Source organism: Arachis hypogaea, chromosome 16, assembly GCF_003086295.3.
Source record: "Arachis hypogaea cultivar Tifrunner chromosome 16, arahy.Tifrunner.gnm2.J5K5, whole genome shotgun sequence".
NCBI lineage: Eukaryota > Viridiplantae > Streptophyta > Magnoliopsida > Fabales > Fabaceae > Arachis > Arachis hypogaea.
The window spans coordinates 149,671,162-149,683,603 of NC_092051.1; the positions used below are offsets into that span (position 1 = coordinate 149,671,162).

The 12,442-nt window shown below is 35.2% G+C and overlaps 2 protein-coding genes across 8 annotated transcripts; both read left to right on the forward strand.

The window, feature by feature from the left end:
* The first annotated feature begins 531 nt into the window (after positions 1–531).
* LOC112697867 (uncharacterized) lies at positions 532–7,341 on the forward strand. 6 transcript variants are annotated; one of them, XR_011873572.1, is made up of 10 exons: positions 532–1,622; positions 2,548–3,717; positions 3,852–4,946; positions 5,148–5,189; positions 5,764–5,840; positions 6,107–6,191; positions 6,295–6,349; positions 6,453–6,554; positions 6,632–6,730; positions 6,832–7,341. XR_011873572.1 is itself a non-coding variant. In XM_025751228.2 (10 exons), the coding sequence occupies exons 1-10, from the start codon at positions 846–848 to the stop codon at positions 6,940–6,942; spliced, it is 3,645 nt and encodes a 1,214-aa protein (XP_025607013.1). In that variant the 5' UTR covers positions 532–845; the 3' UTR covers positions 6,943–7,341. The 6 variants fall into 6 exon arrangements, 2 of the variants coding, with proteins under 2 accessions (XP_025607013.1, XP_025607014.1); XR_011873573.1 differs by having other exon boundaries at positions 6,306–6,349; XM_025751228.2 differs by having other exon boundaries at positions 2,545–3,717; positions 6,266–6,349.
* A 524-nt stretch (positions 7,342–7,865) lies between these two features.
* Positions 7,866–10,901, forward strand: LOC112697868 (probable inactive heme oxygenase 2, chloroplastic). Of its 2 annotated transcripts, none has more exons than XM_025751232.3 (5): positions 7,866–8,454; positions 8,805–9,028; positions 9,658–9,765; positions 9,869–10,008; positions 10,549–10,901. In XM_025751232.3, exons 1-4 carry the CDS (start codon positions 8,007–8,009, stop codon positions 9,959–9,961), a joined length of 873 nt encoding a protein of 290 aa, XP_025607017.1. In that variant the 5' UTR covers positions 7,866–8,006; the 3' UTR covers positions 9,962–10,008; positions 10,549–10,901. The 2 variants fall into 2 exon arrangements, with proteins under 2 accessions (XP_025607017.1, XP_025607016.1); XM_025751231.3 differs by having other exon boundaries at positions 10,552–10,901.
* Positions 10,902–12,442: the final 1,541 nt, after the last annotated feature.

Genomic DNA, 12,442 nt, shown 5'->3' on the forward strand with positions numbered 1-12,442 from the left:
AATTAGATATTCTATATTATATCATAAAATTATTTTAAAAAAATTAAATTAATAAAATAATATAAATAAATAATTATATCTCTAATAAAATTAAAGCATTTGAAATTAAAGAAAACTCACATATTCAAATCATAGAAAAATTACACGAAAAGAAAAACAACGAGTGTCAAATTTATTGTCCGATTAAATTAATTTTTGGAATGATTTTCTAATTTTCTTTGGATGGGTTGAAAATTGAAATAGCTTTAAAGTTTAAACTCGTTAAATAAAAAAAGGGAAAAACGATATAGATGTCTTTTTGTTTTTGTTTTTAGTTTAGTTTAGGTTTTTTTTTTTTGGTTTTTCATGGTATTATATTTTTGGTCTGAATAGATATGTAATTATATTAAAGGAAAGGTCCAATTTCCAAAGGCCCAAAAAGCAACAAACCATGTCTTCAGCAAGAAAATTAAAAGCCACTGAAAGGTATACCAAAAAAAAAAAAAAACCCACTGAAAGGTTCTTTGAAGCAATTGGCATATTCCAGAGACCAAATGTAGAAAATTAAACAAGTGTTGATCTACAATGCTCCATTTCTAACTCAACAAAATAGAATAAGAGAGATATGGTCTCTCCCGCCATATTCGCCTCTAACCTCTCCATCTTCATTTCCTACACAAAGAGACTCAAAGTCAATCAAATCAAATACCATACCAACTTCCTTCCTCTCTCAACCCCCAAAACCCCTTCTTTCACTTCCTTTTTTAATTCTTCCAATCACAATTTATTACTCTAAAACCATTTTTGTTTTTCTTCTTTTTTTCATACACAAAGAGAGAGGGAATATAAAAAAAAAAGAAAAAAATATGCACCGAATTTGTTCTAGAACGCGACCCCTTCTTCGCCTCCCTCGTCAAAGAAGTATTTCTTCAGAATCACAATCACCTTCTTCTTCCTCTTCTGCTTCTTCTTTTGCTAATAATAATAATAATCAAAACGGTGAAAATGATATTAACATTAATCTTCGAAATTCCCAAAATGTCCCTCCACCTGTTCCTCGCATTAACAACCGTCTCTTCATTCAGCACTCTCCTTCACGCGCCTCCGCAATCGCCCTCTCCGCCGCCGTAGTCTCCGCGGTCGTCGCCTCCATCACGCTTTTCAACTCGCAGCAGAAATCCGATCATCACCACCATGGCAACGGAGGTGGTGCTCTCGAGAATGCAGCGCAGAAGTCTGCGGACTCGCTCGGGAAGATCTTCCACCACGCGCAGCGGACGGGAGCAGCTGCCGCCGTGCTGTGGCAATCGCTGCGGTCGGTATTGTCGTCGGCGAACCACGAGGTACGGTCAGGGTTTGAGATAAGAGTCGCGGCGCTGCTCGCTGATATAGCCGCTGCGAATTCTGGACGCAGGGCGGCGATCGTTGGAGCTGGCGGAGGCGCCGTCGTGGATTGGCTGTTGGAGTCTGTGACGTCTCCCAAGGATGGCGGCGGTGCACAGGCGGAGTCGGCGAGGGCGCTGGCATACCTTATTGCGGACCCTAACGTCTCTGCTGCCGTGCTTGGAAGGCCTCACGCCATTCCCAAACTTCTGAGGTTCATCTTCTCGTGCCAGCCTCGGCGGAATTCCAAGAACAAGAAGGTAAATTTTGATTATGTGTTGTAAGGTTTTTTTATTTGTGCATTGTGTTATGTAAGCATCCTGTTAACGGCGTTTTGTACTAGCTTATTTTAGCTTGAACGCAGATTTTAGAGAAATAATCAGTTAATTCCAAGATATACATATCACTAAGCTTGATTGGTACTGTTAGGATTAGGATTTGCATATGCATGTGTATTTCAATTATGTTTTTAGTGTAGGAGTGTTTGAGTCATGTTATAAATGCAGATATATAACAAAATCTCTCTGTAGCTGTGGGATTTTGTTAGTAGTGCACTAAGGACACAAGTTTAGGAATAATACTAGTTAACAAGCTTATTTTGTTTTATGCTTCAAAGTGTGAAATGCAGCTTCCCAAGGTGATACTGATACCTCTCCGAAAGGAACCTGCGCTTTCCTTAATTATATCTTGCTTTGTTTTATTTGCTCGAGATGTAATGTATAATTAAGTAAAGTATACTTTTTGTCCCTAATGTTTGCGATTTTCTTCAAAAATAGCTCTAATGTTTAATTTCATTCAATTTTGTTCTTAACTTTTTTGGTTCATTAAATTTTAACTTTAACGTTTTTTATTTGTGTCAAAACTATGCCTGGATATTTTTAATTTTGTCTCTAACGTTTTAGATGGATTTAACATTTAGGCATAATTTTGACATGAAAAAATGTTAGAGACAAAATTGAATGGATTAAACGTTTGGGGTGTGTTTGAAGAAAATCACAATGTTATGGACAAAAAGTATACTTTACCCCATATAATCTGATCATTGTTTTTATATATCATATAATATATTTATTGGTTTCTCTGCCATGGATATGTTATATGAATGATAGCTTCAATCTAACTATTGTTGATTGTGCCCTTTTCTGATTTTGACATTGTATGTTGCGCTATTTGCTATGGCAGCAGCATTCAAGACACAGTGCGCTTGATATATCGGATTCTTTGAAGGGTAGGAGTATGCTGGTAGCTGCAATTATGGACATTGTTACATCCAGCTGCAACAATGCAGAACAGGTATCTTTTAAGCCGTCATTGCCTGGAAATGCTGAGACCAGGGACATTGCTGCTGCTCTACAAGTTATTGAGGAAGGGGGTTTGCACTTGGATGAGCCACCCGAAGATGATGATGGTGGTAGTGGTGACAGTGGAAAGAAAGGGATTGGAATCAAGATACTTGAAGGTGGTACCACTGTCTTAGGGCTTTCAAGGACCAGCTGTTTAATGCAGGTCAATATTTCTAATTCCAGCCACAAGGAACTGTTAAAGCATTATTATACTCCTAAATCACTCGTATATGAAAGTAAGTATGACAATTCATTAGCACAAGATGATATGTCCGCTGCTGTAGTTCCTGGTCTCTGGGATGATTTGCTTTATGAACATGTTGCTGTTCCTTTTGCATCCTGGGCATTGGCAAATTGGGCAACGGCTTCACAGTTGAATAGATCTCGGATTCAAGAACTAGACCAAGATGGAAACGCCATCATGTCTGCTTTATTGGCACCAGAGAGATCTGTCAAGTGGCATGCAAGTTTGGTGGCATGGTTGCTGTTAGAAGACTGCAATATGCCTTTGAATGATTCTATTTCTGATTGGAGTTCCAGTCTTCTTTCTACTATATCCCAGGCCTGCAAGCATGAAGACTTTTCACTGGCCAAGGTAGCTTTTTCTGCTTTTCTGTTATCTGTCGAGAGAAGTCCTGAGGCACAGAAGATAGTGATGGATAAAGGTTTAAATTCAATGAGAGACATTGCCAAGCAGACATCAAAGAATAAGCAAGTGCAAGAAGCAATGGCAAAGGCATTAGAACTACTCTGTACTGGGGACTTCCATTTGTCTCTTGAGGAGGGTCAAAAATGGTCAGGCATTCTTCTTCCTTGGGTTTTTGGAACATTTTCCTCTAATGCTATACAATCTTCAGCCATAAAGATTCTTTCTCAGATATTAGAAGACCATGGACCAAAAGCTGTGCCAGTTTCTCAAGGATGGTTAGTCATGCTGCTAAATGAAGTGCAAAGTTCCATCAAGAAATCAAATGATAAACAAACCAGTCAACCTAAAAGTGATAATGTGAAGGTATGGGAATGATTTTGTTCTTTCTGTTACATGATGATTTATATGCATTGAACTCAAAAATGACATTTCATGTTGTAATCGCGCTGTTGCAATTCCAAGTCAACAGTTTAATATACCTGTGTCAACCTTTGCAGACCTTAATCAATCACTCCAATATTGCTTCTGCTGCACAAGTTGCAAATCAGCTAGCTAGTGCAGTTGTTATTCTGTCTGCAAAACAATTGAAAACTACTTCCAATACTGCGGATGCATCCCCGCTGGCTGATTTTCTTGCTCTGGATCCTTTAGCAGCAGCATTTAAAAATTTGAAAGTAGATAGTTTGCCTAAATTAGATGCTGCAGATTCTGCTGTAGCTACCTTGAAAGGGATTAAGGCTTTGACTGAAGTTTGTTATGAAGACTCTCTTTGTCAGGAGATGATTGTTGATTTTGGAATCTTATGTTTGCTAAGGCGGTTTTTGTTGAATGATGATTATGAAAAGCTGGCTGCAATTGAGGCATATGATGCATCATCTAGAGCACATGACGGGCAGGGGAGGAAATCCAATGGCAATGGAGAACCACCTATCTCTGATGCGAAAGATTCATCTAGTCTCCGAGTTCCACCTACAGCTCATATCCGCAGGCATGCTGCTCGGCTGTTGACCGTTCTTTCTCTTCTTCCCAAAGTGAAGAAGTTTATTATAGCTGATAAAACTTGGTGCAAATGGCTTGATGATTGTGCTAATGGGAGAATCCCAGGTTGCAGTGACCCTAAACTACAAAGCTATGCGAGGGCCACAATCCTAAATATTTTTTGTAATGACCAGCTTAATGGAACACCTGATAATGGAAGCCATAAGGATGGTGGTGTAACAAGTAATAATGACTTCTGCCCTCGGTATGACGACATGATATTCTTGATAAATCCTCATCTTCCTCACTGGAGGTGTCCCAAAAAAACAAATGGACAAGATGATTCCTCAGAAGACATATCTAAGGCTACTTCCGCTAAAAATTCATCTAAAAGAAAGCTAGATGCAAATACTCCTGCCATAGATGTAGTTTTTGTCCATGGCCTCCGTGGTGGGCCTTACAAAACATGGCGCATATCCGAGGACAAATCCTCAACTATGCATACCCTGGTGGAGAAGATTGATGAGGAGGCAGGAAAGCTTGGAACCTTTTGGCCTAGTGAATGGCTTTCCAGTGATTTTGCTGAGGCTCGCATGTTTTCTCTCAAATACAAGGTTTTCCATAGTAAAGCTTAAGATGTTTCTATAAAAACTTAAAAAGAGATCATGAAATATTTGCCTTAGTTAGACCCTGACATGTTTGGTTTCTGAATCTTGAATTATTCATTGTTGTTAGCTCTAAAAGCTTTATTAGAGCTTGTTTTGTGTGGGATCCCCTTCTTCTACATCTAACTCTCAAGTAAATGCTTTATGCAGACTAACCTCACACAGTGGTCTGGAGCTAGCTTGCCGCTTCAGGTTATATATTTTTTTTCCTCCACACTTTATTTATAATTATATTAGTGGATTAAGAAATGGAGTCATTTTATTTTCTTCATCACTATCGTGACTTTTTAGACTTCTTTGAAGTTGTGAAAACTTTGCTGTGTGCAATACCAGGATTTCATCCTCGATGAGCCTTTTTAGGGTTTGTAGAAAATTATCAATTTTAAACCTATACTTAATAAACTGGCTTGCCAACCTTGCTTCAGTTGCTCTTTAAGGCCCTACTATCACATATATGATAGTTTTATATTATAGAATGGATGCTGTCAAAACTAGCACTATTCTGAAATACATTGGTTTATATAATAAGATTTTTGTTTTAAAAAAATTTGGTCCTCGTTTTAAAGTTATACTTATTGTTCAATTGGAGGGATTATAACTTGTGAGATTCTTTCTACATTATTCAGTTTGACATAATTTTGATAGTTATCATCTGGCTTGCAAATTAAGGGCACATGACAGTGACAACTTCCACTGCAACTACTCTGAACCGGAATATAGTAAAAAGGAACCAACATGGTTTTTATTTTATTTTTTAATTTTGCAGGAAGTTAGTTCGATGCTCTTGGAGAAGCTTGTTGCTGCAGGAATTGGGGATCGGCCTGTTGTTTTTGTTACTCACAGGTTGGTATGGCTACCGGATTTTTCACATTGCATGTTTAAACACACTGCACTTAGCCTTCTATACATTCATGAGTTGAATGATGCACGCAGAGGAAGTTTTTGCCATTTTTGGTAGTGCAAGTAGCTCAAGCTTAAGAGATTGCTTTATTGACTGTGGAATTGCAGTTTTCATATCTTTGCATCTCATCATTTGTTGAATTTTATAATGTGCCTCATACTGTGTTTTCCCTTGTTCCCTTTGTGGTTTTTTTTTCTCTACTTTGCAGTATGGGGGGCTTGGTTGTGAAGCAGATCCTTTATAAAGCAAAGGAGGAAAGACATGATAATCTTGTGAAAAATACAAAAGGAATTGTAAGTTTGAACTCCTTAATTATATGCTTAAGAAATGACCGTTTCTGTTGATTTATTCTTTAGTTCGGTTTTAGGTGTTTTATAGCTGCCCACATTTTGGTAGCAAACTTGCAGATATGCCTTGGCGAATGGGCCTTGTGCTACGTCCTGCTCCAACGGTTAGTATCAGAAGTCACTTGTTAACATTCGACTATGTATGATTGTTTAATCTTTCTCATTGCTACGTTTGAAAGATCTTTAAGAGTTTTTAATGTTTAATAGATTGGGGAGCTAAGAAGTGGGTCTACAAGATTGATACAGCTTAATGACTATATTCGTCACCTTCACAAGAAAGGGATGCTTGATGTTCTCAGTTTTTGCGAGGTGGTCAGCAGTTCATAGCGTTTTCTGTTTGTGTATGCGTTGTCTTTTTTTGAGTTTAATGCTGGCTGTTTTTGCAGACGAAGGTAACTCCAATTGTTGAAGGTTATGGTGGATGGGCCTTCCGACTGGAAATTGTACCAATCGAGTCTGCATATCCAGGATTTGGGGAACTAGTTGTAAGTATATTATGAAATCGCAGATGAAAATGAATTCAATAATTTATTTGCAGTATTGCAATTTAATTTATTTTCTACGTATCTTCAAATTTTTGAAACAGGTATTGGAGTCAACAGATCATATAAATTCTTGCAAGCCGTTGAGCCGCGCAGACCCTTCATATATAGAGACATTGAAGTTCTTACAGAAATTGAGAGCATTCTATACTTGAGCTTGTGATGATGCTTCTTTGCGAGATTTGTAAATACTTCTGAAAAGAGTTCAGCTAGGTGTACGGTTTACACGGCTTCTGGTGTGCGACATTCGCATGTCAACTGCATGAGAAGTTCATAGATCTTATGGTTAGATCTGATCGTAGCATGATAGCATTAACAAGTTTAGGACTGACAAATTTCTTGCAAGCCTTCTCATTTGTTTTTTGGCTTGGCCTTAGTTGTACATTTCCATTCCCCAATCATTCATTTGTTGCTTCAAATTTTCATGAACCTTGTGTCTTGTAGGTCTGCTATTTTGGGGTTTGTAATCAGCGTCTCTTGTACATAATAAATAGGAAATATGATCATTACTTATGTATATATATCATTGATTATTGATTATTTTCACATAACAATCATATGTTGTTCTCTGCATAATTGCATTTGTCCTTCCCTATTTGCTCGCACAAGCTAGATGGTCTAGTACGAGGTTAACCTATTTCATTACACAGATTGAATTACCAACTTTTTTCCCCTTTGCGTGCATTCCAAAGTTAAATAATAATTATTATAAGACTGAACTGAAAACATTGTTGGGTTTCTTAAAAAAAAAATTTATTGCTTGTTGCCAACTTTAAATTCACTCTTTTATTTATTAAATATTATAAAAATAATAAAAAATGAGTTAAGATGATAAATGGTTTATAATTCAATAATTAAAAAAATTTGAATTCGAATCTTTAAAATAATATTTTTTATGAATTATATATAAAATTTAATTTCGATACATTATAACTAAATTTTGTAAATAATCATTCAAAAAATAGATATGATTGTATGTATTTTATACCGGCAGTAAATTAAAATTAAATTTTTATATATAATGAATTAAAAGATATTTTAAAAATATCATAAGCCTAGCACATATTCTGGAGAATCTATGAATAGCTTCAGTTAAGTGAGATTAATTTAGATTTGATATAATTTAGGTAGTGTTAAGTGTTATGCGAAAAAACGAACATAAAAGAGAAGAAAAGAAATTTGGGAAGCGAATTAAGATAGCAGAAGCAAAGCATGAGAGATGTTGCTAACGGCAAAAGCTCTTCAACCTCAACTATGCTTATCCACACCACCAACCACCATAACCACCTCCACCTCCTCAACTTCACCTTCCAAGAACCTCAACTTCATCACTAACACTCGTACCTTCTCCTTATGCTTATGCGCTCCCAATCCCAACGCTTCCACCACTACTCCTCCGTTGAAGAAGAGGAACAGGTACCGGAGGCTCTATCCTGGAGAGACAACCGGCATCACCGAAGAGATGAGGTTCGTTGCTATGAGGCTTCGCAACAACAATGCTACTCCCAAGTCCCCCGAAAACAAAGAAGAAGAATCATCATCATCCAACGGTCCTGCTTCTGACGCGTGGCATCCATCCGTTCAAGGCTTCCTCCGTTACTTGGTTGATTCCAAACTTGTCTTCAACACCGTCGAACGCATCGTCGACGACTCTGATCACGTCTCTTGTAAGCTTAATTCTTCATGTAGTTAACATAGATTGCGTTTCTTACCTTAATTTTTTTTAGTATTTTCACTATTTTGTCAATTTATCATAATTCGAATCTAAGTAATCGATTGCATAGATAGTAGCCAAATTAATTGAACTGGTAATTGAATTAATCCTCGAGAATGGCATGGATCAATAGGAGCATAATAGGATTGTTGAAACTTTTGAGTGTAAAAGCACTGCTATAGTGCTATTGCAGCTGTAGAAACTTCTGAAATTATAATGCTGTGATGCTGACAATAATTTCTATTAACGGTTGGTTGTTTTGGAGGGGAAAATTCGGTTGTGTTGACGACTTTCGTATTACAGATGCTTACTTTAGGAAAACTGGGTTGGAAAGGTCAGAAGGGATTGCAAAGGATTTGGAAGGGTTTGAGCAGCAAGGACTTGCGATTCCGAATCCTCGCTCGCCGGGACTGACTTATGCCAAATATTTGGAGGAACTTGCCGAGAGAAGCCCTCCCTTGTTTCTCTCCCATTTCTACAACATATATTTTTCTCACATAGCCGGTGGTCAGGTCATAGCAAAGCAGGTACAACGATTATACTCTTTGTCATCGTATCATTTTGTCATGAAACCACTCATCCCAAAAACTTAAGCTGATCGGAGGAGGCATCATGAATGATTATATCATCTCTAATACATTTTATCATATTTTGTTGATTTCAATTAACCATGTAAAAGTGATAGATAGCTTTGGTATCTATGAGCCTATGGATGATTTTTTTGTGTAGATGAATATAGATATGATAGAATATTTTTAGCTCCCTTGCAATCACCAATTCTACCAATTGGTGCCCTGAATTTCTTTGTGTATTTATGAGCTTCTGAAAGATTTTGTGGGTAAGATATATGAGTGCAAGAAGGCAACTTTCACCATTTTGCTCATAAAATAATTGAATAAATTCGTCACGTAATAAAACTTGCAACAATTAATCCTTTTTGTTCTCTTTTACCTGTCACTGTCACATTATTGGTACATCCCTAGATTAATATATCTGGATACATCCGTAGAACAAAAAGAAAGTGATAGATAAAAGGGAATTGAGAGAGTACTGTTTTATCAGTACTCTTTCTGAACAGACATAGTTAATGCGTGTAGGAGGTCTGCATCATTGCTGAACATGACCGAAAAGCTGATCATTTTGTTGTTTCTTTCAGGTTTCTCAAAAGATCTTCGAAGGGAAGGAGCTAGAACTCTATAGGTGGGAAGGTGATCCAGCGGAGTTGCTAAAGGGTGTTCGCGAGAATCTCAACATGCTTGCAGAGGTTAACTTCTAATAATCATTTTTACTTATAGCTTTTGCAAGTCAGCATCAAATTCAGATTCTGACACATTCATATTGCTTACTGGTGATTCTGGTTGATGCAGCATTGGCCTCGAGATGATAAAAACAAATGCTTAAGAGAAACAACCAAGTCATTCCGGTATTTGAGCCAGATTGTCCGTCTCATCATCTTATGAAGAGAGTTTTGTATCCTTTCCTTGTAACAACATTGACATTTTCCATGGTATGTCCTCTAGAAATACCTATTCTTCCCTTAACTAACTTTGATATTTTGGACTTTTAGTTAATGAAGGAGAGTTTATCCCAACTTAGTAATGCTTGATGCATTATTGGAAAATATATATATTCTTGGTACTTTCCTAGAAAATGATGATCATTGTCAATCAGAAAATGAAAAAAACATTTATTTTGCTTTTAGTGCTTAAACTGAAGAGAAAAAGAGAAAAAAATGGGGTAAATTACATTGACATTCAAAGAGTCAAGACAACATTACACTGACCTCTCCGAAGGTCAATATAGGCATGACAAATCAAGGGGTGCTATGTGTGAAATTTCAAGTGGGAAGGTCAATATAATTTACTAAAAGAAATTGATGCTTTCATATTTTAATGCACTAAAATATCCTTTTTTCTTGCATTTCAATGCAGGTATAGTTATGGTAATCTATTGTTTAGGCCTAAGTAATCATGGCAATCGGCATATGATGTGTTTTGGCAACCATTTTTCTCATAGCAAATATTGATAATGTTTTCATTTTTCTTAGCAGGTGCGTTATATTGGCTATGGATTTGGCCAACAAGATGAAGACCTCAAAAAGTTTTATATTATAGTTGTAGAGATATTCATCATCACTATAGTATTATTACTGAAGATATAAAGATTCTACTATGGCCGTTATTTCCAACTTGTGTCTTCTCTATGTGGCTTCATTTTTGGGATCAGCACATGAAATTTTTTTAGTAATTTGAATGTTATTAGTAGCTAATGAAATTCATGATTGCCATATGACTAGATAGGATTCCAAGCAAAGTTCGCAATTTTGTATAAATTGATTGGTAAATGATATGTAAGTGCCTCTGCAAACATTTAGAAAGTTTAGAAGCATGTTTTGTGTTTTGAATTGTGTATCGATTTAATGTTTATTTATGCGCCGTTAGCATAATGATATTTCACGTATACATTTAATTATATATTATTACATCAGCAAAAAATTTATTATGTTTTTATGTTTTGTGTTAATACTTAATACTTAATAGCCATATAAAAGGACGAATATGATTATAAAATATTTTACATCTTTGGTGCATTAAAAATATTTTCCCCCCTAAAAATATAATGTATAAGCTACCGAAGTTAAACAATAGTTGTACAAATTTATAATTCCGCCCGAGAATTATATGCTTACCTATGCAATTTGTGTAGTTTAGCGTTTAGTTATAAGTATATTAATATTTAATGAAACATAAGTATTTTTAATAATGATTTTGTGTTAAGAAAATTTCTTAACAATGATTTAGAACAATTTTAAACTTTATGTTTCTTACAGCTAATAATATTTATATGACTCTTCAAAATAATTTATTTCATCATGGATGTTAATCCTGTTATAAAGATTAAATTATGATCTTGAATCTTGATAGGCATAAAATGGCATAAACTATTATTTGACGAATACCTTAAGTCATAGTAACATACAGCTGTTCATATGCCATTAAATTATGAATCTACATAATAATTTATTTAGATAAGTAGTAGTGATGCTTTTATCATGGCGCCAACTATCAGTATGTAATGACGTGCATTACATATTAGCAATGAAATTTTCCAAACATAATAATCATAATAAGTTGAAGTTTTCTTATTTATCAACTGATCTTTTAGGTGGGGAAAAAAAGTAGTGTCACACAGTTCATTAATTCATTATTAATAATCTTTTTTTATGAAAAATATATAGTCTCCTCATTAATTCATTATTATATTAGAACATTGTAGAATTTATTCTGTGTGATTGTGTTATTCTCGTCACCTTTGGTTTTATATTTTCATGATGTTAATACAATGCTACTAGATCCAATGCTTGACAATATAATATATATAAATTTATTTAACTATAAAAACAAATGAATAACAAATATTGTTACATTTATTTCTTTATTTTATTTTATTCTTTTAAATTAAGCTCTCATGTGACACAGTCTCAGCTAGATACACGGCTGTAAAAGTGCTTACCCATTTTCTTGTGCTACTCAACCAGCAGTGTGACCAAAGTCCAAATAAATAAAATAAAAGACTAAATTATTGAAAGCTTAGAATAAATTTATTAAATTTTAAATTTTTATTATTAAAAATGATAGTTTATTTACTCTGAATAAAAACAAAATAGCAATCTTAAATTTTTATGTGACCCTGTTCTCGAAATACGTTACTATTTCTTTTTTTTTTTCTTTATTATTTTCTTGGACTTTGATACTATTCCTTATACCAAAGAACTTAATTGATGTTAGACTTTTCATTCTCTTTTGTTGTTGTCTCCTCATCGAATAATTCTTCACAGCAAACATCTTTTTAAGAAAAAATATAGGTAGACAATGAAAATATTAAATAATGTGAATAATGGATATATTAGATGTTCAATTCATTAAGTGTGTGAATGATTA

Coding starts and splice junctions, on each gene's coding strand:
- LOC112697867 (XM_025751228.2), top strand. CDS start 846: ATGCACCGAATTTGTTCTAGAACGCGACCCCTTCTTCGCCTCCCTCGT. Junction 1,623..2,544: donor GGAATTCCAAGAACAAGAAG/GTAAATTTTGAT, acceptor TTGCTATGGCAG/CAGCATTCAAGACACAGTGC. Junction 5,841..6,106: donor GTTGTTTTTGTTACTCACAG/GTTGGTATGGCT, acceptor TCTACTTTGCAG/TATGGGGGGCTTGGTTGTGA.
- LOC112697868 (XM_025751232.3), top strand. CDS start 8,007: ATGTTGCTAACGGCAAAAGCTCTTCAACCTCAACTATGCTTATCCACA. Junction 8,455..8,804: donor CGACTCTGATCACGTCTCTT/GTAAGCTTAATT, acceptor TTCGTATTACAG/ATGCTTACTTTAGGAAAACT. Junction 9,029..9,657: donor GTCAGGTCATAGCAAAGCAG/GTACAACGATTA, acceptor TGTTTCTTTCAG/GTTTCTCAAAAGATCTTCGA.